This window comes from Macaca thibetana, chromosome 1 (genome assembly GCF_024542745.1).
Source record: "Macaca thibetana thibetana isolate TM-01 chromosome 1, ASM2454274v1, whole genome shotgun sequence".
NCBI classification, from domain to species: domain Eukaryota; kingdom Metazoa; phylum Chordata; class Mammalia; order Primates; family Cercopithecidae; genus Macaca; species Macaca thibetana.
Window position 1 is genome coordinate 93206582 of NC_065578.1, and position 27666 is coordinate 93234247.

Consider the following 27666-nt stretch of genomic DNA (forward strand, 5'->3'; position numbering starts at 1 on the left):
TGAAGCCCTAAGAGTACAGGCTGTGTACCCTGGTAGCAATTTTCCAGGAAGAAGAGGGCCCATATGTTTTCCATAAATGTATACCTTGTGCTTCTGCATCCAAAATGACTGGCCATGTTTTAGAGGCCACTTCTGCTTCCATTTGGATTAGCATGGTCAATAACCTTGTTGAGTCTGAACCCATGCGTTTTCTGACTGTTGGGCTTTGGCATAGTTCCTTGTTAGCTGGGCAGTTTGATTCACCCATTTAGCAATAGCATCATTATCTTTCCATGCAGCTTCTCAACCCTCACTTTCCTTCTGAAAGAGTATGCTTTTTATTCTACTTAGGTTGGTAAGTATCAACTTTTCTTGTAAATGTCTTTCTTCATTAAATACATTCTCAACTTGTCTTAATGTCCCAGGTCCTGCCTCTATTGCATTTAAGGCTCTTTTTACAATTTAGTTTTTTTGGAAAAGAAGTTTAGTTAAGCTTTTTAAATAATGGAGTATATCTCCCTTCAGTAAAGTTGGTTCATACAAACTGCGATTCACTTTCATAGGTCAACCTGTAATTATCTCATGGAATAATTGATGTATTATTCCAGAAGGAGCTGCTCTTAGATTAAGCAAAACCAGTAGAAGAGCCTTGAGCCAAGAAATAGGAAAAGCTTTCGATAATTTTCTAGCTGGGTTTTATTTTCAATATGTTCATTCCACCAATCAGAAGACTGGGCATGGGGTGTACAATAAAAATATTGGAGAATAGGCCAGATTATACAAATTGAGTGAATTATCTATTCAGTAAAATGAGTTCCCTATTTCTATGTAATTTGGAAAGAATTCCTCCAAAGGAAATTATCCATTCCAACAAACATTTTCCTACTGCTTACACTGTGGCTTTTTCTCAAGGAAATTCTTCAACATAATGAGAGAACATATAAATCATAACCAATACATATTTATAACCCTAAGCTGGAGGTAAGTGGATAAAATCCATTTGTCAAATATTGAAAGGGCCAGTGGGCAAAGTTAAATGCCCTTGAGATCTAGAAGAGGCTTTTCTGGATTACATATAGGACAAATTGGACATTTAGCATAAACCTTATGAACTACTGTGGGTGAGGGTTTCCAGTAATAGTGTTTTCCCCAGGCAAATATTTTCTCAGGTCCCCAGTGAATGAGTTCATGGACATGTTGTAATATAGGAAATTGATATCCCAAAGGCAAAATAGGGATTTGCTTTTCTGTCACTGGGTCTATATTATATTTTGCAAGTTGAGGGAAAAGCATTTTCCCTTAGTTAGTCATATTTTCTTTTTCCGCTTTGGAGTCTTTTCTTGAGCCCCTTCACTTTAAACATGGCCATCTCTACAGTTTCATTTGATATTAGCATTAAGCTATTTTTTTTTTTTTTTTGCTCAGCATCAGCAAAATTATTTGCTTTACTCCAGGGAGTCGTGTTTGGAATGTCCAGGACTCTTAACAATAGCCAATTTTTTTTTTTTTTTGGTAACTGGATGGCTTCCAGAAGATCAGAAACTCGAGAGCCATGTTTAATAGGATGTCCAAAGGAGGTTAAATAACCTCGCTGTTTCCATAACATTCCAAAGACATGAGCTGCACCAAAAGTGTAATGGCTGTCAGTATAAATATTAGTTATTTGACTGTTGGCCAGTTAGACAACCTCTGGTGAGTACTATTAATCCAGCCAACTGTGCTGACTTGACTTTAGGCAAGAAATTGCTCTCTATGATGTCTACCTGAGACACAATGACATAGCCTGTTTGGTATTTTTCAAATTTATCCTTTAGATATGATGCATCTGTGGACCAGGTAACATCAGCATTTTGTTGTGGTATCTCCTGTAAATTCTGACTGGGCATCAAAAACTGTTCTATTAGTAATAGAACTATATAGCATATAGAGTGTATGCTGTTTTATACAGTCATGAGGTAATCTCCTTAGGTGCTTCAAGAAGTAACTTGTGAGATTAAGACTATTACAGCAAGAGAGAGTAATGTGTGGAGCAGAGAATAAAGGTACATTGTAATAAAGCCAATCAGTTGACAGAAAAATATTGTGCATGATGTGAACTCAAAAAAGCTTCTGCAAAATGAAGTACATATATAGTCAAGGGAGCCTCCATTACAGTTTCCTGAGTAGCCTTGAGAAACATGATAATGCCTGAAATGGCCCTCCAACAAGGGGGCAGCCCATGAGCTATAGAGTCTATTGCTGACTATCAGAGCCAGTAGTTCTATATTTTCCCCTGTGTTTTGGGGCTGGAACACCCAGGATGACGTCATGGCTTCCATAAACAAAAAAGAAAAATGGTAGCTGATAATTTGGATGGCTCAAAGCAGGAGCCCTTGTAAGATTTTCCTTTATTTATTGAATAGTTATTTGTTCCTAGGATATCCAATGTATGGGGTCAGGTTGATCTTTCATCAATGTATATAAAGACTGTTCCATGGGAGAAAAATTGGGTATCTAACTGTATCAGCAGCCAGCTAAGCCTAAAACACTCCTAAGCTGTCTTTCGGTCTTTGGAGTTGGGTATGCAAGAATTCCAGTTACTTGATCTGAATTTATATGTATTTCCTCCTTAGAAATTAAATGTCCCCCTTTTCCCGCCCCTAGCGCCGCTGGGCCTGCAGGTCTCTGTCGAGTGGCGGAGGCGGGTCTCTGTTCCGCAGGATGGGGTTTGTTAAAGTTGTTAAGAATAAGGCCTACTTTAAGAGATATCAAGTGAAATTTAGAAGACGACGAGAGGGTAAAACTGATTACTATGCTCGGAAACGCTTGGTGATACAGGATAAAAATAAATACGACACACCCAAATACAGGATGATAGTTTGTGTAACAAACAGAGATATCATTTGTCAGATTGCTTATGCCCGTATAGAGGGAGATATGACAGTCTGCCCAGCATATGCACACGAACTGCCAAAATATGGTGTGAAAGTTGGCCTGACAAATTATGCTGCAGCATATTGTACTGGCCTGCTGCTGGCCCGCAGGCTTCTCAATAGGTTTGGCATGGACAAGATCTATGAAGGCCAAGTGGAGGTAACTGGCGATGAATACAATGTGGAAAGCATTGATAGTCAGCCAGGTGCCTTTACCTGCAATTAGGATGCAGCCCTTGCCAGAACTACCACTGGCAATAAAGTTTTTGGTGCCCTGAAGGGAGCTGTGGATGGAGGCTTGTCTATCCCTCACAGTACCAAACGATTCCCTGGTTATGATTCTGAAAGCAAGGAATTTAATGCAGAAGTACACTGGAAGCACATCATGGGCCAGAATGTTGCAGATTACATGCGCTACTTAATGGAAGAAGATGAAGATGCTTACAAGAAACAGTTCTTTCAATACATAAAGAACAGTGTAACTCCAGACATGGAGGAGATGTATAAGAAAGCTCATGCTGCTATACGAGAGAATCCAGTCTATGAAAAGAAGCCCAAGAAAGAAGTTAAAAAGAAGAGGTGGAACCGTCCCAAAATGTCTCTTGCTCAGAAGAAGGATCGGGTAGCTCAAAAGAAGGCAAGCTTCCTCAGAGCTCAGGAGCGGGCTGCTGAGAGCTAAACCAAACAATTTTCTATGATGATTTTTCAGATATAGGCAATAAACTTACAGACAGAAACTAAAAAAAAAAAAAAAAAAAAAAAAGAAAGAAATTAAATGTCCCAAATGTTTTATTTCTGTTAAGAAGTATTGGAATTTTTCTTTAGATAACTTATGTCTTGTTTTAGCTAATTGTTCCAGCAACTACGGGGTGTGATTTTTACAATCATGTAGAATGGAAAAGCATAACAAGAAATCATCCACATACTGAAGTAGAGAGGAATTTTCCTCAAAATTTAGCTCAGTCATCTCAGCCCTTAATATTTTGAAATATAGTTGGGCTTCCAGTGTAACCTTGAGGCATAGCAGTCCAGGTATATTGACAGCCATTCCAGATAAAGGCAAACAAATGTTGACTGTCGGGATCTACCAGTATGCTGAAAAACAAAAAGCACTGCATAAATCAGTTAGTGAAATTCACTGCCTACTGGTATATTAAATAAAGGAGTGTGTAGGGATTTGGGGCTACTGAATGATGGGGAATCACAATTTTGTTAATGGTTCTCTAATCTTGTACAAAGCTCCATTCCTTCCCATTAGGTTTTCATGCTGGGAGGATGGGAGTATTACAAGGACTGGTGGAAGGGATAATCCATCCTTTATCAATAAAATGTTTGATTATTGATTTTATTTCTATTGTTACTCCTGATATTGTTTAATATTTGGAAGTGGAAATAGTTTATTTGGATCCATTCATGTCCACATTGGGGTAGCTGTTAAGATTTTAATGACATTGGTAGATGATTCAGACCATAAATAATTAGGGATTTGGCTTAATAAAGCATCAAGATGGCTGGGCATGGTGGCTCACATCTGTAATCCTAGCACTTTGGGAAGCCAAGGTGGGCGGATCCCTTGAGATCAGGAGTTCTAAACAAGCCTGGCCAACATGGTGAAACCCTGTCTCTACTAAAAATACAAAAAATTAGCTGGGTGTGGTGGTGTTCATCAGTAATCCCAGCTAGTTTGGAGGCTGAGGGAGAAGAATTGGTTAAACCCTGGAGGCAGAGGTTGCAGTGAGCTGAGATTATGCCACTGCACTCCAGCCTGGGTGACAGAGTGAGACTCCATCTCTAAATAAATAAATAAATAAATAATAAAGAAGGAAAGCATCAAGTTCTTTTTTTGTCTTAATACTTGATGATTGAATTTGGATGACTATCTGCTCTGAATTTTCTGATTTATCATTTTGAATCAATCCTCTTTCAGTTATTTTTTAAAAACATTTTTCTTCTTTTTGAAAAAGAAATATGAGCATTATAAAGTTCTAGAAAATCTCCTCCCATAAGATGTATTGGTGTAGAAGGCTCCAAAGAAAAGAAGGATGTCCATCTAAATTTCCCTACTGGAAAGGCAGAGATTCTGATTTGCATATAGTCACTAGTTGAGTAGATATCCCTACCATTTGAACTGTTTGATTACTCTCAGGAAGAACATTCTTTAAAAAGGTAGGGTTGAGAACAGAAAGGGTAGCTCCCATGTCAACTAATGCTTTCATTTATTCTCCATTTATACATAGTTTCACTTCCTGCAAAGTATTGCAAAAAAAAAGGGAAAGCCCTCTTGATTCCCTTGGAGACCCTATTCCTATTTTCCTTTTCTTCCTTTTGTTTCTGTGCCCATTTCAGTATTCTGCAATTTTTCTTTTCTTTTCTTTTCTTTTTTTTTTTTCTGAGATGGAGTCTTGCTCTGTCACCCAGGCTGGAGTGCAGTGGCGCGACCTCGGCTCACTGCAAGCTCTGCTTCCCGAATTCACGCCATTCTCCTGCCTCAGCCTCCCGAGTAGCTGGGACTACAGGCACCTGGCACCACGCCCGGCTAATTTTTTTTTTTTGTATTTTTAGTAGAGATGGGGTTTCACCATGTTAGCCAGGAGGATCTCCATCTCCTGACCTCGTGATCCACCCGCCTCAGCCTCCCAAAGTGCTGGGATTACAGGCAGGAGCCACCACACCCGGCCTCTGCAATTTTTCTTTAGATGTCCTGTTTTCTTGCAATAACAACAAACATCTTTAGATGTTTCTGAGGCTTCTTTTGAAAGCAAGGCCTCTGTTTAGATCAGGTAAACTGAGCAGTAAGTTGTTGAATCTGTAAATTCATTATTTTAGCCGTTTTGTTGTCTTTCTTATTCTGTATAACTGGCCAATTTATCAGCAAGTTTCACCAGCTCCAAACTGTGCACAGAATCCCAGTTTATTTGGTGCATTTTGACCACCTTGGCCAGTTGCTCATCCAATCTCTTAAAGAAGGTTAAAATTAAAATAGAATCATTCTGATGATTCCTTAGACTTTCTTCATTCATTTCCAAATATTGTCTAAAACCCTTTCAAATCTTTTCATAGATCTTGTTTGGTTTTTGTTTACATTGCTGGACTTTAGACCAGTCAGAGGTCTTAGGAAATATCAGGCGAATTGTTTAGGCTAAATGGTTTGTCAGTTCTCAAGCTTTTGCTTGGTCCCCAGCTGTTTGTTTATGAAGATAATTTCTCAGGCTGGGTGTGGTGGCTCACGCCTACAATCCCAGCGACTTGGGAGGCCAATGCAGGAGAATCATTTGAGGCCAAGAGTTAGAGACCAGCCTAGGCAACATAGTAAGACCTTATCTCTACAAAAAATGTTTAAAATTAGCCAGGTGCAGTGGCTCACATCTGTAATCCCAGCACTTTGGGAGGCCGAGATGGGCAGATCATGAGGTCAGGAGATTGAGACCAGCCTGGTCAACATGGTGTAACCCTGTCTCTACTAAAAATACAAAAATTAGCTGGGTGTGGCAGCACGTGCCTGTAATCCCAGCTCCTCAGGAGGCTGAGGCAGGAGAATCACTTGAACCTGGGAGGCGGAGGTTGCAGTGAGCCGGGATTGTGCCACCGCACTGCAGCCTGGCAACAGAGCAAGACTCCATCTCAAAAAAAATAAAAAAGTTTAAAATTTAAAAATATTAGCCAGGTGTGGTGATGCATGCCTGTAGTCCCAGGTACTCAAGAGGCTAAAGTGGGAAGATCATTTGAACCCAGGAGTTAAAGGCTACAATGAGCCATAATCACACCACAGCACTGCACTGCACACCTGCCTGGGCAGCAGAGTCAGATCTCAACTTTAAAAGAAAAAAAAAAGAAAATTGTTTAGTGGATCTTTCCAGTCAGCCTTTGACACCCATTCCCTTGCTTTTCTTTCAGATACTAACATGTGAACCAACTGACACAGAGCTAAATGGCCAAGATTCATATTTTCTTATGACTAGACTAAACTCCTAAGTAAAACCAGTAGGATCCTGGGTAGGATCTGGAAATTCCTTAGTAAGAGCTCTAAGTTCTGCCTTGGTCCAGCGAGTATGGGCCACTGAAGGTTTTCCCCTTGGGTCAGGCTTTTCTTTAATGCATGCTGTCAAAACCTCTGTGGGTTATGGAAGAGGGAGTAAACTCTAGGCCAGCAGTTTTGAAAGCAAAGAATAAAAGGGTTCTGGAGGATCAGAAGAAGGAATGGTCAGAGGAGGAGGTGAGAGACAGTGGAAACTTCAGATAATTTTTGCAGTAGAGAAACAGTTTCCAAAATCTTGTGTCCCACCTTCTGAATGGAAGCAATTTTATCATTCCTTCTTTTAGAAGCTTCTAAATACCCCTGGAAAAAACTATTCCATTCTTTTTGTTTCTGAGCCAGCTCTTTCCAATTGTGCACATAAAGAGACTCCCCCCTTCTCCTTTGTCTGCAACCAACTAATTGTGTTCAGGGTCAAAAGTGTGCTGCTTATGAACTTCACTTCTCAGGCTCTTACGCTGGAGTTAATCTTCTCCATCTCGGGAGATGCTAACCTGTTGAAGCAGTGAGGTACTTCAAATGCGAGGTGACCAACTTTTATGAGCATCCCCTGGAGGATCTATTGCAATTGAAGTATTTTTCTGTTGATGGTGAAGCCCTTTGGGACCAAATTACATGTCAGGAGGGATCTCCCGCAGTACCTCCACAAGATTTTTAGTCACCTAAGAATACCTGAGATTCAGGCTGGAGGAAGGAAGTGTCCCATACTTTCAGAGCAATTCTGTCTCAGTGGTTCACATATAGAATGTAAGGGTTGGACCAGACAAAAGAGCTTTGAAAACACTCAGCTGATCAAAGAAACTGCCACTCCAACCTGCAGCAATGCTTAGTTGACTTTTTCCTTTCTTCCTTCCTAGCAATTTAGAATAATAATAACAAGCATAGGAAGAATTTAGCAAACCCAGGATTTACTATTCCTTTTACTGATTCTGGAAATATTTAGAATAAAGTGAAATAGACCTCTACCAAAAAAAGAGAGAGGTCCAGATTCCAGGCAACTCACCCTGTATACCCAGTGGCTCCTCCAGAGTCAGTTCAAACACAGTAAGTTCATTCTGGTACTAAGTGCTGAGTCCCAGAGAATGAGTCCTGGGTGTCCATGGATTCTGCTAGAATCCTGCCAACTATGTCATCTGTGGACCCAAAAGGTTAAAATAACTGGAACTATGGACTTAAAGAAATCAAAGTTAATTTTATTCTGAGCCAAGTGTAAGAACTATAGCGTGGAAACACAAACTCAGGGCACACCAAGAAGGCATCCCCAAATGGGTACAGGAGGCACAGTATTTATATGTTTTGTAACACAGAAAATGAAAACAGGAAGCAGTGAAGCTAAGCTGACATTCTTAAAATATGTTATTGATTTATATAGGGTAAAAGTTTAACACATATGTAGGCATCTTAGGTTCTGGAGAGGGATGATTGATCCTATCCTGCCTCTGTGCTTCATCTGATAGGCAAAGTGGCCATAAGTACATGTCAGTTAAATATCTGAAGGCTGGGTATGGCAGCTTATGCCTGTAATCCCAGCACTTTGGGAGGCTGAGGTGGGAGGATGGCTTATGACCAGGAGTTTGAGACCAGCCTATACAACATAGTGAGATCCCATCTCTATTTCAAATACATTAAAAAATAATTTGTTTTTAATTTTGGCAAACTCCAGCCTCACAGGTGAGAATTCAGCTTTAATTCATAGGCCTAGCTTCTATTACCCATATGCCTAACCTACAGCCATTTTGGACCCTTGTAAAAATGAAATTTTTGTTCAAATTTTTCTTCTTCTGAGATAGGTATCATGCATACCTATGATAAAGTTTAATTTACAAACTAGGCACAGTAAGAGATTAACAACAATAACTAACAGTAAAATAGAACATTTGTAATAATATGCCAGTATCACTACTCTTGCACTTTGGGGGCAGTATTAAGTAAAACAGGGATTCCTTGAACACAAGTACTGTGATACTGTGAGGGCCAATCTGATAACCAAGATGGCTATTAAGCGACTAACAGGCAGTGTATATAGTGTGCATGTGCTGGACAAAGAAATGATTCACATCCTGGGCAGGACAGAGTTGGCCAGCATGAGATTTTATCGCACTACTCAGAACAGGATGCAACTTAAAACTTGGAAATTGTTTATTTCTGGAATTTTCCACTTAATATTTTTGGACCCAAGTTCACTGCAAGTAACTAAAACTGCAGAAAGTGAAACCGTGGATAAGGAGGAACAACTGTGTAACAATTTGCTTATCCATTAATCAGTTGATGAACATTTGAGTTGTTTCCGGTCTTTAGCCATCATGGATACAATAAACTTGTTATGAACACTTGTGTACAAGTCTTTGTGTGGAATTATGTTTCACTTCTTTTGGGCAAATACTTATGAGTGGAATTTCTGGACCCTAAGGTAAATGCATGTTTAATTTATTTTAAAACACAACTGTTTCCATTTTAATGCAGCAATTTTTCTCACAATTTATTCTAAATAAAAAATCATGGAGATGTGTAATGATTTAGCTACCAGGATCTTCATCATAACATTGTTTATACATTTGCTACAATTTAACATACAACCATGTTATAGAGTACCATATGGCAATTTAAGCTCAGGAATCTTCTAGCTCAGGAATTAAAATGTCATAAGCCTACAATAAAGAAGAACACAGGAATCTGCTTTATAGAGATTTCAACAGATTTCTTGGAAACAGAAATAGTTGTATGAATATTGACTAATACAGCAGGGTGGAGTGAGCTGCAGCTAAGAGCTCAAGGTCTCTCCACAGAAGGTGAGAGGTGCTTCAGTCTGGAAATGTAAAGGATCCTAGATAGCAGTAATGGAAAATGGGGCTGAAACCCATTGAAGTTCTATATGTGCAATAGTTGACACCCTTGCTTGTATAGATTAGACAGGTGTCAATCTCTTCTCAGTAAAACACTGGAGAGTGTGTCTCTGAAGAGACTGTATAGACAGCCTGTGGAGAACTAGGACAGCCAATATGGAATTTGGAAGTCCAGAGTGAAGCCTTCTGCATTCCTGCCTTTAGGGACCCTCAACAAAAAGAATGACTTATTGTCAACATTCCCTGACAGTGGACAAGCTCTCTCTATGTTCTTAAGATTTTCTATCAGCCTCCTTATTGCCTCAGTCTTAAACAGAAATGAAAATCCAAGAGTAAACAGACATGAGAGGAAAGTCTGCAATAGGAAAAAGGAAAAATAAATCAACAGACAAACATAATTTTAGAGGAAATAGAGATAATTCATGGGGGGAAAAAAGGATTAAATAAATGAACAAAAACTTTTAAAAACCTTAGAGAAAACTAAGAAAAATATGTCACAGTGGCAAAACAAGAAGAGGGTGTTATGAAAAAGAAACAATCAGGGAACAAGAAAGAGCTTTTTGAAATTAAAAATATGGTTTCCAAAATAACAATAATAAGGTTAAATAATGAAGTCAAAGAAATCTCCCAAGTATAGATTTGAAAAGAAATATAAAATATGATTTAAAAAAAGACAAAAGGTCTAAAGGGGTGATATAAAGATTTGAGATCTAAATGACAGGAATTTCAAAAAGATAAAAATGTTAAAAGGAAAGAAGCATAGTGTTGAAGAGGAAAAACTTTGCCTTCTACCGACTCTGAAAGTTTGCTGGAATGATCTAACCATGGACAGATTAATATGAGAAAAAGGCATACAAATTCATTTGATGTGCATAAACACAGGAGCCATACAAAAGCATGAGACTCAAAGAGAGGCCAGATGGTTGAGGCTTAAATATTCTCTTCATAGGAGAGTGATATTTGAACCTGGGAGGCAGACACTATTTTATAAATGATTACCTTTGAAAGCTGGATGGGACTAACATGGAAGGTGAGAGGTGAAACTATGCAAGAACAAAGGTTGTCTTATTATGTAGATAAAGTTTCTTAGGTAATCTCTTGGAACTGTTCTCAGAAGAACAGATGAAAACTCTGTTCAGGTGTGGTGACAACTTTTAGTGGTTAATCTTTCCTGGTTATTTGATGAGATTCCTAGGAGGGGGTTTTAAGACAATTGTGTTTCCTTCAGAAGTTTTTTTCAGTAAGATAAAGAAACTTCTAGAGAGAGCCCTTCTCATTGCTTCCAAAAAAAGGATCAGAAAGATGAGGCTGGGGAAATGTCAGAAAGAGACCTTGATTCTGTGGCTTATTTCTTAGGTCTTTCAATTTTCTTTAACTCAAAGCACTCATCATGTCAAAGCATCATATTTTGGGTTATCATTTTCTGAACCTCAATAGAAGTTATAAAAGAACAGTAGAAGGCCAGGCATGGCGGCTTATAACTGTAATTCCAGCACTTTGGGAGGCAAAGGTGGGCAGATCTGAGCTCAGGAGTTCAAGACCAGCCTTGGCAACATGGCAAACCCCCATCTCTACAAAAATTAGCTGGCATGGTGGTGTGCACCTGTAGTCCCAGCTACTCGAGGGGCCTAGGTGGGAGGATTGCTTGAGCCCAGGAGATTGAGGCTGCAGTGAGTGGAGATCATGCCACTGCACTGCAGCCTGGATGACAAAGTGAGACCCTATCTCAAAAGAAAAAAAAAAATAGTAGAATTTTCTAAAATTTAGAAGAGCACGTGTCTTTGATTGATATGGCCTGTAGGGGTGGAGGAAAGCCTCCTCTCCATCCATTGAAGGTTCACTGAAAATGAACTGAAAAAAAAGACAGATTAATAGGAGAAAAAGACATACAAAATTTCTTTAACATCAAAACAAGGATCGCTGAGGGGGAAAAATTATTTAACATGCCAAAGCACAGGAAAATCCCATGAGAATGACTACCCAATAACCCAATGAGGGTTATATATCCTTTGTCATAGAGGAAGGGGAGATGGAGAATGATGGGTATGGGAGTAAATGATTTTCAGGGGAAATGAATGAGCACAAAGAACAATGGCCTGGGAAAAACTTCCTTTGAGCTCTGCAGGAGGTGGTGGGAAGGCTAGGGGTGGAACTTCACTGTGAACAAAAGTTGTCTTATTATGCAGATTAAGTTCCCCAGGTAATCTCTCTGTGCTACTCTCAGAAGAACAGATTAATAGTCTGTGTGGATGTGGTGATGATCCCCTGTTTCTTCTCTCCAGTGGTTAATCTTTCCTGGTTAGTTGGTGAGATTCCTAGGGAAGGAGTCTTAAAACAACCGCACTTCTTTTGGAAAGAAGTTTCCTGGGTCAGATAAGAAAATTCCGGTGGTTCATGGCTGTAATCTCAACACTTTGGAAGCCAGAGGCAGGAGGACTGCTTGAGCCCAGGAGTTCCAGGTCAGCCTTGGCAACATGGCAAAACCCTGTCTCTACAAAAAATAACAAAAATTAGCCAGGTGTGGTAGTACAGATCTGTAGTCCCAGCTACTTGACAGTGAAATTGGGGGTCTGAGGTGGGAGGTTCAGGGAGGCAGAAGTTGCAGTGAGCTGAGATCACACCACTGCACTCCATCCTGGGTGACAGAGTAAAACTCTTTAAAAAAAAAAAAATTGCAGAGAGAGTCCCTCTCTGTACATTCAGAAAAAGGATCAGAGAGAAAGGGAGGTGGAGAAAATCAGAGAGAGACCTTAAGTCTGCTTCATTAGTTTAATATGTTAAAGCACCATATTTTTGACTACTGTTTTCAGAGCCCCAACAGGCCCAATGAATGCCCAAAACAAATGAATCAAAAAGACCCACACATAGACACACCACTGAAAACTTTCAGAGCACCAAGAATAAAAAGTAGATGCTAACAGATTCTAGAAAAAAACCACAGATTCTATTTTGAGTAATATAGTATTTGACCTAGAATTTTATACCCAGCCAATTTATTAGTTAAGTGAAAAGTTGAATAAAGGCATTTTCAGATATGAAAGCAGAATTGTACCTCCTGTATAGCATTTTCTAGAAAGGTACCTGAGAATACATTCCAGCAAAATGAATGTATAGATTAAGAAAGGAAGCGGTTGAGGGCTTGAAAAATGTGACTCTGAACATTGAGAGAAATGAAGAGAAATTGGAGTATGGCAACCATGTTACAGACCCAGAGGAAACGAGAGAAGATAGAGAGCTACAGAGTTTTCTAGTTTTGTTTCATTTTTGGAGGGGAGCTGGAACAAACAGAAGTAGAATCAGTTAAAAAAATAGCTTGATTAAAAGCATGGAAAACATGATATGAGGATAAGATAAAGAAAATTGGTGGGATTAAAAACAAAAGACAATAAGATAATTTGTTCCACAAATATTATCTATTGGGTAGGGACATTGGTTCCATAAAGAAATGTAATCCTAGTTCACTACTTTATCTGCTGTGAACTATATTTCTATAGGCAAAATAAGATAAATATTATTTTCTGGTCTTCAACTTGTAGAATCAACATTAGACAAACATAACCAACTCAACAATGATTTCAAAACAAAGTGTAAAAGTATATAACAGGCTGACAGAGGTTGGGAAGTAGAAGAGAGAAGTGGAAGGGAAAGGTAGGGTGCCAAGTGCTCCTTTGACAAAGTGAAGAGTAAAGAGATATTATCTACATTTGATGGAACAGGAAATGGGGGTTTAACTGTGTTCTTTGAAGTTGAGGAGGAGATGGAGAAAGATCTGAAAATAATGATTTCACTATATTTAGAAGGATAGGGGAGGAGGCAGGAGTGGGATAGAAGTAGCTGACTCCTCTATCACTGTAGAAAGTCAATAGAAAACACTAAAGTTGCTAAACTAATAAATAGCAGCTTCTGTTGGAGGTAACCACCAAAAAAACTCAAAACAAAGATGCTTAAAATTTTCTTTGGGGGATCAAGGCTGGGGGGTGTTGGAGGGGGGAGTAGTGGGGAAGGTAATTTCTGTTTTTCATGATAAAGTCTTTGGTACTATTTGATCTTAAATCATTAAAGACCTGCTGGGCACAGTGGCTCACGCCTGTAATCCCAGCACTTTGGGAGGCTGAGGCAGGTAGATCACCTGGGATTAGGAGTTTGAGACCACTCTGACCAAGAAGGTGAAACCCCGTCTCTACTAAAAATACAAAAATTAGCAGGGCGTGGTGGTGGGTGCCTGTAATCCCAACTATTCGGGAGGCTGAGGCAGGAGAATCACTTGAACTCGGGAGGTCGAGGTTGCGGTGAGCCGAGATAGCGCCTTTGCACTCCAACCTGGGTGACAAAACAAGACTTTGTCTCAAAAAAAAAAAAAAAAAAAAAAAAAAAAATTGAAGACCTAATAAAGATCTTTAATGAGGAATTCTCCCAAACATTTCTAAGATAAGCAGTTTGCAAGACTCTGTAAAACCCGATGGCTTACAATTAGAGGGATGTAAATGAAACTGCTGGCCTGACGTGGTGGCTCATACCTGTAATCCCAGAACTTTGGGAGGCCAAGGCGGGCAGATCACCTGAGGTCAGGAGTTCGAGACCAGCCTGGCCAACATGGCTCTACTAATAAATATACAAAAATTAGCCAGGCATGGTGGCATGTGCCTGTAATTCCAGCTACTCAGGAGGCTGAGGCAGGAGAATTGCTTGAACCTGGAAGGCGGAGGTTGCAGTGAGCCAAGATCATGCCACTTCACTCCAGCCTGGGTGACAGAGCAAGACTCCATCTCAAAAAACAAAAAAAGAAATTGCTGTTAGAAGTTATCTCCAGGTCTTTGGTTAACAGATTATTTCACTTTCTTCTTTACAGTTTATAAATATATGCATCTTCCACAGCAATTACTCTTTTATTGTTACCATTTAAAACAAACAAACAAACAAAAAAAACCACACTTTTGACAATTAGCCCTCAAGTTTTCCCTGAGCACAGGGAAAGCATGTCCCAGGATGAATACTAAAGGTGGTTATGACTGATGAAATGTTCACCTTTTCCCATCCATCTCTCAAAGTCTCAGACAGGAAACTGGCCCACATTAGCACACTCTGATGCCAGGTCAGGAACCCTAGGACACTTTCATGGCTTCAAAAATGTTCATGAAAACCTCACGTCCCTGCAGCATCATCCTGCTCCATGCATGCCAAGGCCCACAGTCAGCAGCCTTTCGAAATTCTACACAAGTTCCAGGACCCTCTGCAGACACCAGGCGAACTAAGGTATCACCTCTGCCCAGATAGGACTGGCTAGGGAGTTAATCAGCACTGTGCGAATACTGTCCAAAGCTCTCTGGTCATTCAAATCATCTCATTTCTGACTAGTGGAATTGAGTGGGCATTTAACTCTAATATACTCCCATTAGGCTAAAGATATGTAGAACAGAGCGGTACACTGGTGCTAAAATTCATTTACATTCATTTGGTTCATCGGTTCATCTTACAGATAAGAAACCAAGACCCAGAGAGGTGAAGTCATTTGTCCAAGGTCAGAACTCAAATCTGATTCCTGGGCCAGTGTCTTTTGTCTCTAACAGAATTTTTGAAGGAAGATAATTAGGGTGTCTCAGCTCTTTGGGTTGCAGGAAATAGAATCCCAATTTTAAGCCAAAAGAAAAAGTTTTCAGAAAAAAGAAAGACTAGAATCCAAGGGCAAGAAGTACAACTTGTGAAGGACCAAAGCACAGTCACGAAAGCTGATGGGGACACGATCAACTTCTCTCGCTTTTCCTTCTTCTCTGCAGCACACTGGCCAATGTGGCTTCCAGATCGACCCTGAAGGTGTGGGACATCCCTCAGCATGAGAGGATGGGTTCTATAGGACAGATACAGGGTCTGGGGCAGCATAAAACTAAGTGGAGAAGGGTGAATGCTGTAGCAGGGAAGAAAGGGAGGGTTGTGAAGTCTGACTGATATGGAATGCCTTCTGGGCTTTGCATGGAGCTGTGTACACTATTAGTATTGTCCTTGCTTTCAAAGACAGAGGGTGAGGCTCAAAGCACTTAAGCACGCAGATGCTAAGTATCAGAGATAGAGATACGTTCAAACACCAGGTCTCTTTCCTCTTAGTTTTAAGACTCTTCCCTTTCCTTTATGCTTCTCTATTATGTAAAATAATCCTCCTGGCTTTGGGGCTTTAGAACAAATCCAATCTATTTCCATTCTTTGGATAGAACCATTTTCCATTCTTTGGAAAGAACTGTTTTTAACCGATGCTCCAATGCTTGGGAACCAGTCACCTGGCCTGTGAGCTTCTTCCACAGGTAATCCTGGCTCTCTGGGTTCAGAAACCAACGCTGAAAAGAAACGTACTCACTACTTATGCAGTGGCTCCAACCATTTCCTGTCATTTGTTCTACATTCTGGAGTGTGCTAGAAACAGCTCGTACTGGCTCCCAAGAGCCAACTGTTACAGTTTTGGAATTTTACAAGCTAGTCGACATCCTGTTGTTAGCTTGAAATCGGCCATTATGAGAGAATTTTATAGGTTGGAAATTGACATTCGCTACAAATCAGGGCTCTCCTGAGTCCCAGCCTGTTGGTAAACGTTTCCCAGCACATCACTGTCTCCATGTGCCCACTTGCTGCTTAGGAGACTTTTGAATATGTTCACCTGAAAGCTCACACTTAATTTTCAGTAATAAATGTCCTGTAAATACATTTAATGGATTGATTTCTTAAAAACCATCTTTGAAGACTTGAATGCTTCCTATCAATTTTGGTGGTAACTCAAGGCCAAAAGTCTAATAGAACAAATGGATTCTTCGTGTAACTCTACTTCCCACTTAGCTAGAATGCTTAGACTCCTTATTTTCCATGCACCCTTGCCATCCCCTTTCCCCAGGCCCTTCCCTCCCAGGAAGCCCACTTCTGGGACCTCCTGTTTAGTTTTCCCACCTCAAGTCTCCCCCTCTCCTATCTGCCCTTCATACCTCTACCAGGTCAATATTTGAAAGCCCTCTCTCTGTCATGTCTCCACCATAGGGTCTGCACCACCTGCCAAATGTGATCCAAACTCTTGACCTGGCACTCAGGCCCTTCAACTACCTTTCTGCCCACCATTTCCCTGGGGAACCCAAATGACAAACTGGACTGGACTGTTTTCTGTGTCTTTGCTTCCTTAGAAGGCCCTCCTCTACCCCAGCTCCTCTGAAACCCAGTTTAAGTGGCATTTCATCCATGAGGCTGTCTGTCCCTAATCCCTACTGCCCAGCTAGAGGTACCGCAGGGTCAACCCTGGACCTCTTTGAATGCGACTCTCACATGTTCCTCACAGGCATTACTCCTCCAGGGTGGGCTGGACACAACCACCTGTGACACCACTGCAACTCACAGTGTGGTCCAGACCAGCAGCACCAGGTAGTTTGTTAGAAATGTAAATTCTCTACCCCCCATCCCAGGCCTAAAAGAATCAGAATTCCGATAGTCCTCCAAGTTCTAACACACATCATTGTCTATATCATTCCCATCGGCTTTTTCTACTCTATGTCCTTTTTCATGGCTACCCCTCCTAGCAGTCTTTTTACTGTTAATATTTCCCCTGCTCATTCAGATTTCAGCAGTCTTACCTTTTGGAAGGATTGCCCCAGCAAAGCTGTAGGTGGTGGTTCCACCCTGCATCCCTTCCCATGATGACCCTCCTTTCTCCTTCTCTGTATTTCACAGGGCCTGGAATGCTCCCTGTGTCCCCAGCCCCCAGAGCTCCATTCTGCCTTCAGCTTGGTCCAGTGTTCCTCCTCTGCCTATAGGTGTGAATTATATTCACTCCCTCAAAATGTTTAAGCAAAAGCTGTCTCCTAGGTCAGATAAATCTATTATCAGGTAAGCTTTGTGTGCAGTCACTCTGGCCAGTCCAGGGCAAAGGTCAGCACTCCACAGTGGTCTGAAGCCACACTTTACTAAAATGAGGCCTCTCCTCACTGTCCCCACCCTCTCACTGAGAAAGCTTTCACTGACTCAAATTGGGTGTGGCCACCACACGGCCAAAGCTCTGGAAAACTAGGACAGTTTCTCTCTCTCTCTCATTCACTTTTAATACGGATACAATTTAAAAGTTACAGAAAAATTGTAAGTATAGTATAAGGGACTTCCATGTGCCCTTTGCCCAGATTCACCTATTGCTTACATTTTGCTCCATTTCTTTTGTGACCTTACCACTATCTCTGTGTTCTTTCTTGACTATTTTAAAGCTAGTTGGAGACATTGTACCCCTTTACCCCTTAATATTTCTGAGATCAAAGACATTCTGTTATGTAAACATATTATGATTACAACTTTAGGAAACTTAACATTGATACAATACTACTATCTAAACCACAGTTCAAATTCAGATTATATCGATTGTCCTAATAATGTCCTTTATATTTTGTATTGCTTTTTTCTCAGCCCAGGATCCAATGAAAGATCATTTATTACATTTAATTGCATTTAGCTGTATGGCCCTCCTTTAACCTGGAACAGTTCTGCCTTTCTTTAACTTTTTGGACCTCAGCAATTTTGAAGGGTACTAGCCAGTTGCTTAATAGACTGCCCCTGATTTTATCTGGTATTTCAGAATTAGGTTTAGGTAAGCTTTTTATGACAGGAAAATCACAGAATTGATGTTGGATCCTTTTCAGTGTATCTTGTCAGGGATCAGGGAGCCCATGGTGACATATGCCCCAATACTGGTATGTTAGCTTTGATCGCTGCAAAGGCAGTAAATGGCCTCTTGGTGGAGGCTGTCCTCTGCTGGCTATTCTCAACATTGCGTCACTCCTTGGCCTTTTGGCTAAGATCAAGTGTATTCTCAACATTGCAGCTGCTATGCCTCTGCTGATGTGATTGACAAAGGACCAGATGCCCTGAGTACGAACTCTGACACTCCACTGGTTGTGTGACCTTAGGCAAGTTATTCAGCCTTATTGAACCTCAATTTCCACATCTCACAGGATGGTGAGGGTGAAGGGGTCCCACAGAGATGGTCATGCAGTGTATTCCTAAGCTAAAGTCTGCACTGGCTGCTATGACTTCTGGGCGGGCAGGGCCTGGTGGTCCCTGGAGTGCCAAAGCTGCTCTTCAGGACTCACGTCCACTACCCGCAAAACCTCCAGTGGGCTTGGGATCTGCCTTTGTCGCTGTTGTGAAGGAACTCTGGGCAGTGCCCAGGGAGAAGGAGGCCTGGCCTTTAGTGTTTCTGCCCTGTGGGCCCATCTGGGGGTCACCACTGGTGTGTGTACCAGCTGTTACATCGGCATCCACTGGGTTAACAGCCACACAGCTGCTCCCAGGCTGATATGCACCTGTGAGATTGAACACAGCTCCTGTGTGGCAGCCAGCAGAAGAGGCACATACATCCCTTGACTCCCACAAACCAGGCGTCAAACAGGTTTTATCCACCGGGCTTTCACCTGAACTAACCCAGGGATTCTGTCTTAAAAGACGGAGTGCAAACTCTGCTCTTACCTAGACTTTAGGTTTCTGTCCACATTTTATGTACAACCTCAGAAGCTTAAGTGCACCCCCACACATTTCTTCCTCCTTGCCTGCCTGCCTTCTTTCCTACTTTTAATAACTATTTATGGAGCACCAGGCGCTGCATTAGGGCTATATGGAGAGCACAATATACAACTTGCCCCACAGAGCTACAGTTTATTAGGTAAAGGAAACAAGCTGAGCAACAATTATATCACACCTGAGATCCCTGGGCTGTCTGAGCAGGCATTCAGGTCCCACTGGGCCTCTTGGCTGCACTTATCACCTCCCAGGTGGCCCAGAACTGCCTCCTCCTCATTATCGCTTTATATTTATTCAGTGCTCTCCCAGGATGCCAGTGAGATGCATTTTATAGGCCCCGGGGAGAAGCTCAGAGACGGGAAACTATGAGAAATAAGCAGATCAAGAAGGAGAGAAAGAAGAGAAACATTTCTCAGCATAAACATAATTAGTTGTTTCTTTTCTTACTCACATTTACTCTTCAGAACAGAGGTGTCTGCAGTAGTGAACTTGAGCCTTTCTCTGTGGGGTCTCCATATTTTGGGGATCTTGGGATTCCTGGGGATTGATGACTCAACGAATGGAATTAGGAGCATGTTCAGAGGAATGTCTTACACGTAGCAGGTGATCAGTAAATGCTGAACATAAAGTGAACCTCACTTGGTAAAGCTGGTGCTGCAGGTTGTGAGAGGTGGGGCTTCGTGAAGCAGGGAAGCAGCCCTCCACAGTAGGCACATGATATAAACTAGCTGCACAGGAAGCCCCCTATGACTAGTTTATTCTATCACTGTAGGATAATTTTTGCTCAGGAATTGACAGGAGAATAGAGTTTTATGTTTTCTCATGATCATATCCTCCAAGCAATATTTTGAAATTATGCTGCAATTTCTAGCTTTGCTTTCATCGGTGAATAATTCACAAAATCCTTTAGAAATTAAAACTCTGGGCAGGGCATGGTGGCTCACACTTGTAATCCCAGCACTTTGGGAGGCTGCGGCGAGCGAATCATGAGGTCAGGAGTTCGAGACTATCCTGGCCAACACAGTGAAACCCCGTCTCTACTAAAAATACAAAAATTAGCTGGGTGTGGTGGCGGGCGCCTGTAATCCCAGTTACTCCGGAGGCTGAGACAGGAGAATCACTCGAACCCAGGAGGCAGAGGTTGCAGTGAGCCAAGGTTATACCACTGCATTCTAGCCTGGGCAACAGAGCTAGACTCTGTCTCAAAAAAAAAAAAAAAAAGAAAGAAATTGCAACTCTGTTTATAACAAGCAATAGATGGTAATATTGAAGGCATTTAAGCTATTGCCCACTGAATTCTTGATTGACAATGTCAAAACAACCACCATAGCTAGGAACAAGATATTCAGGAATGTAACAAAAAATGAAGATAGAACAAAACAAAACCCCGCAAACTAAAACTATCTTAGCTATACTTACAAAAACAGGTGCTAACTTGTATTTTGCTGAAGTCCTGAAACTGCCTTCAGGGGCAGGCAAGTAATCAGTACATTAAACCACACCCCTCCTCCCCGCAAAAAAAAAAAAGTTATAATAATAGAACTAGCTTCTCTGTCCTGAGCTTGGGAAGGCAATAACTTCCTGGATGGTTCCGCAATATCTGCCTCTCGGCCATCTGTTTCCCTGGTCCCCCCACATCCTGTTCAACCAACACTGTTCTGGTAACAGGAATCCCTGCTTCTGCTTTATGTTATCTTTTCAGCTTCCTGTCGTGTTTCTGCAGGAGTTTGATTTAGCCTTATATGTGAGCAGGCACTTGTGAGTATGAGGGAAGGAATGGGCCGCTGGGCATCAAAGCAGGGGTTGAAAGGGGTCACCCCCAGTGCGGGGGCAGCAGGCACATGGTCTGGCATTGCTCTCTGGTTCTCAGGGCTGAGAGCCCAGCATTCCCAGTGGGTCACTTTCATGGTTTTTGAAAGCTACCATTTATTGAGTACTATCCTAAGTATTTTACGTATGTTATCATATTATCTCACTGTATTAACCTCACAGACATTCCAGGAGACAACTTTTTTCTTTTTCTCTCATTTACAGATGAGGAAATGAGTCTGAAAGTTGAGTGTCACGGCCTTTCATACAGTTCAGAAGTGGCAGAGGTAGAGGTGGAAGTCAGGCTGGCTCTAAAGCCTGTGCCCTTAGCCATTTGGTTCTCTGACCTTCCCTGTGCTTCTCCATGTCATCTCTGGCAGCATTCCCAATCTTACTCCTCTTCTATTCTCCTTCCCTGTAAGTCTCTGAGTTGCTTCCCAGCTTAAGGTGATATCCGTGCACAACAAACTACATATGACATTCTCCATCCTGGCTTTGACCGGCTGCAGCTGACTAGCCCTGTTTACCTGCCACGTCCCTGCCTATCACCTTTGCAGTATTTTGCCCCACAGCACTTTTTGCCAAGGGGCTCTCCTCCTCTGTGCTTTCCTACCCTCCCAGTTCACCTTCCCCTAGACCTCCTAAGCCCTCTTGGCTCTGCCAGTCCCAAGGAAGCTTTGCTCCCTACCGCCCCACACCACACAAAGCTCCCCAGCCTACCGAGGCTTTGGTGACTGCTCCCTCCTTAGTGGTGAAGACTGGTTCTCAGGGCCCCTGGTTTGGTTGTCAACCACCTGCCACTTTACAGTACTCTTAATACTGCTGACTTTGCTATTTTATTTTTCGTATGCTAGTGCTTTCCACAATTAGATTATAAGCTCCTTGAGTGCCAAGTGTCTCTTTTTGTACTTTGTGACAGTTTTCTTAACACCTACGTCAGTGCTTTACACACACAAAGAGTTCAGAAATATCTGTTGGTTTCTGTGTGATTATATTCATGAGAGACTGATATCAGCACCGTTAGCCAGGATCAGACTAAAGCACAAGTGCCGCAAAGCTGACGTTAATCTTCAATGCCTACTGCCTCCTTCTCAGGGCCTTCCTCTGCTTCCTACAAGCTAAATATCTTGGTCTATGCCTACCACACAAGCCCCCACCTCAGGCCTGCTCTGATTCAATGCTGTGCACCTGGGCTGTCCTACTGTCATGGTTGTCGGCATCTCCAGAGCGGAAGTGTCTGGGTTTGTATCCCATTCTGCCACTTCCTAGCTGTGATCTAAGCAAACTACTTAACCACTCAGAGCCTGTTTTCTCACCTGTAAAATGGGAGGTAACAGTACTTTCCATCATTAGTCAAGTATTTACTGAGGACCAGGCATTTGTTTCATTATATGTCAGGCATTATTCTAGGTGCTGGGTATAAAACAAATTCTCACCATCAGGGAGCTTACATTCTAGTGGAGAGACACAGACAGGTAATGAAGTAAACATAGTTTCTCAGAGACTGGTAAGTGGAGGAGAGTAAGTGGGTGGGTGATGAACGGTTTTAAAGAGCAGGCTAAGGAGGCACTGGAATACAGCCCCGTGGGTCAGTAATGATTAAATGAGCAAATGAGTGTAAGCACCTAAAACAGGTACATAGTTAAGAACATAGTTAACTGAAGAATTGTTAGATATTAGGTATCAGCAATGTATACATGATATTTTTATAAGTAGAAAAGTATCAATTAAATGTTATAATTGTGTTGAGATAGAAAGGCACTGATCCACATGTTGTTATAATCGTATTATCTGTGGGTTGTCCTTTTTTTTTTTTTTTTCCTGAGACAGAGTCTCGCTCTGTCGCTAGGCTAGAGTGCAGTGGCGTGATCTCAGCTCACTGCAATCTCTGTCTCCCCAGTTCAAGCCATTCTCCTGCCTCAGGCTCCCAAGTAGCTGGGATTACAGGCGCGTGCTGCCACACCCAGATAATTTTTGTATTTTTAGTAGAGACGGGGTTTCACCATGTTGGCCAGGATGGTCTCAATCTCTCATGATCCGCCTGCCTCGGCCTCCCGAAGTGCTGGGATTACAGGTGTAAGCCACCGCACCCAGCTGGGTTGCCCATTTTAAACTGACTTTGCTAACCAATTCATACTTCAGGAGCACCTTCCCTGGCCACTCTTCCCACTGGTTACCAAGCCCACTTGCTTTTGCTTTTAACTATTAAAATGCATGTGCCTTAGAGAAAGATACAAAGGTAAGTTGCTTCCTATTCTTAGCTCTTTTCTGGATCTTTTATTTTTATTTTTTATTTTTTGAGGAATAAACTTACTACTTGAAAGTGGATTAAAATTCTAATCCTAAAATGTGACCTGTATTAAATATTGGACCTTTGCAACTTACAGAGAAAATTCAGGCAGATGCTGCTAGATGCGAGTATCTTTTCACCTACCACAAACACTATAACTTTGCCAGATTTATTTATCTATTTCCTGTTATTTATTTATTTATTTTTCTTTCCAACTTTTATTTTAGGTTCAGGGGTACAAATGCAGGTTTGTTACATGGGTAAATTGTGCGTCGCGGGGGTTTGGTGGACAGATTATTTCATCACCCAGGTAATGGGCATCATACCTGATAGACAGTTTTCTGATCCTCACCCTCCTCCTACCCTCCACCCTCAAGTAGGTCTCAGGGTCTGTTGTTCCCTCCTTTGTGTCCATGTATACTCAATGTTTAGCTCCATTTATAAGTGAAAACATGTGGTGTTTGGTTTTCTGTTCCGGCATTAATTTGCTTAGAAGCCAGATTTATTTAACAGTAAACTCTAAACCCAGACAGAACACACTCACACCAGCACAGTTGAAGATGCTACTCAAGTATCCAGAGTCCATCGGTACCTCAATTTCTGCAGAAATTGGTAAGAATACCAAAAGAAAAACTAGTTTTCGATGCTCTTAATACTTCTGACACCAAAATGTGTAGGTTTTCCAAACTAAGTACTTCTTCAATTCTCTGCAGATACCAACTAGGATCTTACCATTTAACTCAATTCTGATACTAACTACCTGGAATTAGCACAAACCCCACAGGTTAAGGGATCAGCCCCATAAAACTGACCCCCATTTCAGATGCCAATCACAAGTCTCAGGTCTCCTGTATTTCTGACTGACCAGCTATAAATTGGGAGTTCCCAAAATCCCCTCCTCAGGTTCAAAAATTTGCTATAGTGCTTCTCATAACTCAGTGAAACACTTTGCTTACTCTGATTAGTTTATTATGGAGAATACAACTCTAGGAGCAGCCAATGAAAGAGATGCATAGGTCAAGATATGTGGGAGGAGGTGAGATGCTTCCACGCTCTCTCTGGGCATTTGCCTTCCTGATATGTGGCTGTGTTCACCAACCTGGAAGCCCTCTGAATCACATTGTTTAGGGTTTTTGTGGAGGTTCCATTACATAGGTATGATTGATTATATCAGGGGCCATTGGTGATTGGACTCAGTCTCCAACTCCCCTCTTCCCAGAGGACAGAGGATGGGGCTGAAAGTTCCAACCCTCTAATAGTAAGCTTGGTTCCTCTGGTAAGCCGACCTCATCCTGAAGCTGTCTAGGTCCCCCACCCCCACCCCCACCCAACCTAGAGTCACCTCATTAGCATTACAAATTGACATCTTCTCTCTCCAGAAATTCCAAGGGTATTAGAAGCTCTTATATCAGGAACTAGGGTCCAAGACCTAGTTATATTATATATATAAAAAAATACTTCTGTCACCCCTACCTCTCTGGAAATTCCAAGCGTTTAAGGAGATCTGTGCTAGGAACTGGGGCAGAGACCAAATGTATATTTCTTATTATGTCACAAGTACATAAGAGCCTTACTTCAAATCACCATTTGCCTCTTGAAGGTTTTTCTTCAACACTGAGGGGTATGGGGAGGGTAAATCGGCCGTCCTCCCTTGAGATTCCCTCAGGGATCCTTCCAACCCAGATTCCACTGAAGTTCAGAGATTAGAGGGCAGGAATCTCCTGCAGAGGCCAGGAGCAGAGCCTCCTCTGACCTCACCAAGGAGATGACCAATAAGGGAAGGGCCTGTAGAGAGCTCTGTGAAATTGTGGGTGGATGTCTTCGATTTCTCTTTAGAGATAGCCCTTGGATACAGACAGAGTTCAGAGGTGGTGATAAAGAAACCTTCAAAAATGTCTACAGTACACACCATGCTGTTTGCCCACACTAAATACCGTAGCCCCAAAGACTACAGGGGCCTTTCAACATGCAGTTAGTGGGTGGTGAAATGTTAGGGCCATTTGAAAAGTGAGCAGATGTCTTGGAATCACATTTTGGCATGAGGTTGCTCTATTTGTATGTGTGTTTACAGTTGCCCCTCTGTGAGGATGCTAATGATAACCACCACCAAATAAAAAGAATTGCATTTACTGAGCACTACACATATACTTAGCACAGTACTCCATGTGTTGTGCTAAGCATTTAGCATACCTTATAACCCTCACAAAAATTTAATGAAGTAGGTACTATTATTAGACCCATTTTTACCATTATTATGCCCATTTCACAGAAGAAGAATCAATTAGGAGCAATCAATTAGATTGCTCAGAGAGTTAAATATCTTGCCTGAGGTCACCCAGCCTGTAAGCATGAGAGCTTGGCTGTGTGCTTTCTGCACCTTGTATTTAACCACTGTACCAATCTGCAATAACTGAGCCACTTGCAAAGGAGCACAAAGGAGCGGGGGCCAAGCAAGGTTAGGGAAGCTGGGATATGCTTGAGGAGAGTGTTAGTATAGCAAGGGCTGTCTCAAAGAACAAGGCAGGAAGGGCCAGAAACAGTGTGGGCAAAGGCACTGAGGCATTAAAGAACTGAGAAGGTTCAAATGAACATTGCAATCCATCTTTGTGGTGTTTTTTTGTTTTTTGCGACAGTCTCACTCTATCACCCAGGATGGAGTGCAGTGGTGTGATCTCGGCTCACTGCAACCTCCACCTCCTGGGTTCAAGCGATTCTCCTGCCTCAGCCTTCCAAGTAGCTGAGATTACAGGCACGCACCATCTCGTATGGCAAATTTTTTTGTTGTTTGTTTTTGAGACAGAGTTTTGCTCTTGTTGTCCAGGCTGGAGTGCAATGGTGCGGTCTCGGCTCACTGCAACCTCTGTCTCCCCGGTTCAGGCGATGCTCCTGCGTCAGCCTCCAAAGTAGCTGGGATTACAGGCGTCTGCCACCACACCTGGCTAATTATTGTATTTTTAGTAGAGATGGGGTTTTGCCATGTTGCCCAGGATGGTCTTGAATTCTGAGCGCAAAGTAATCTGCCCGCCTTGGCCTCCTAAAGTGCTGGGATTATAGGCATGAGCCACCATGCCCAGCCAGCAATACTTTGGATATGGCTGGAGAAAGGCACTTGAGTATTGTTGAAAAGATGAGGGTGAAGGAGCAGGCAGGGACCTGAACATGAAGGGCCTTTTATGTCTTGCTACAGAGTTTGATTTTTTTTTTTTTTTTCTGAAAGTGAGACAAAGTTATCTGTAACAGACACCTGTGGTTGCGTACCCATCAACTCATCACTACTCACTCTTGATTCATTGACTAACAGAGCTCCCTTTTTAGATCAGGAAATCTGCTCCACCCCTGGCCCTGTGCTTCTTAGAGGCAACCATGGAAATCCAGTTCCCTTGACAGTGAGTTAGGAAGAGGCATCACTCAAGTCCAGCCCATAAGTCGTGAAGGCAATCTGCTGGGGCCCTGAGAAGGGTCCCCTCCCTGCTGTAGATGCACAGGGAGGAGTGTCTCTCCTCCTGCTGAGTGCTGTGGTATCTGTGGTATCTGGATGTAGTAGCCATCACGCCACTCTGAAGGGGTGCAGCCTGGAAACGACAGAGCTGAAAGAGGGGAAGGACTTGGGCTCCTGGGAGTCAATCACTCAACCTACCAGGAGGCACCTTCCCCAGGTTACTTGCTGGGTGAGGTGCTAAGGGTCTTTATGACTGTGCCAGCTGAGTCAGGAGTGTAGGAAGGTGAATGAGGGGAAGCTGGTGGAAAGAATACAGTTAGGAGGCAGTGGTCTCTTCTTCTGGAGCTACCTGCCCTCTGCAATCTTCCTTTTCCCTCCCACCCCTGAAGGGATTATTGACTATTTTGGAAATGATGAGTGGAAAAATGCATAAAAGTGTTGTGTAAGTCAAAACGACATTGACAGGCAAAATACTGACTGTATTTCTGCTCTACTGATGCTGTCAGAGAAGACAGCCCCAGCAGCCTCAACCTGGTTGGGAAGCGAAGACAAACAAGAAGCTTGTTTAACATACATAGAAAAGTATCTCATTGTTTTTTTTGTTGTTGTTATTGTTTTTTGAGACAGAGTCTCACTCTGCGGCCAGGCTGGAGTGCAGTGACATGATTTCGGCTCACTGCAACCTCTGACTTCTTGGTTCAAGCGATTCTCCTGCCTCAGCCTCCTAAGTAGCTGGGATTACAGGCACACACCACCACGCCCAGCTAATTTTTGTATTTTAGTAGAGACAGGGTTTCACCATGTTAGCCAGGATGGTCTTAATCTCCTGATCTCGT

General features: G+C 42.1%; 1 protein-coding gene across 1 annotated transcript; it reads left to right on the top strand.

The window, feature by feature from the left end:
* The first annotated feature begins 2605 nt into the window (after window positions 1–2605).
* LOC126964293 (60S ribosomal protein L5) lies at window positions 2606–3625 on the top strand. The gene has a single exon (XM_050807330.1). It carries the CDS (start codon window positions 2680–2682, stop codon window positions 3115–3117), a length of 438 nt encoding a protein of 145 aa, XP_050663287.1. The 5' UTR covers window positions 2606–2679; the 3' UTR covers window positions 3118–3625.
* Window positions 3626–27666: the final 24041 nt, after the last annotated feature.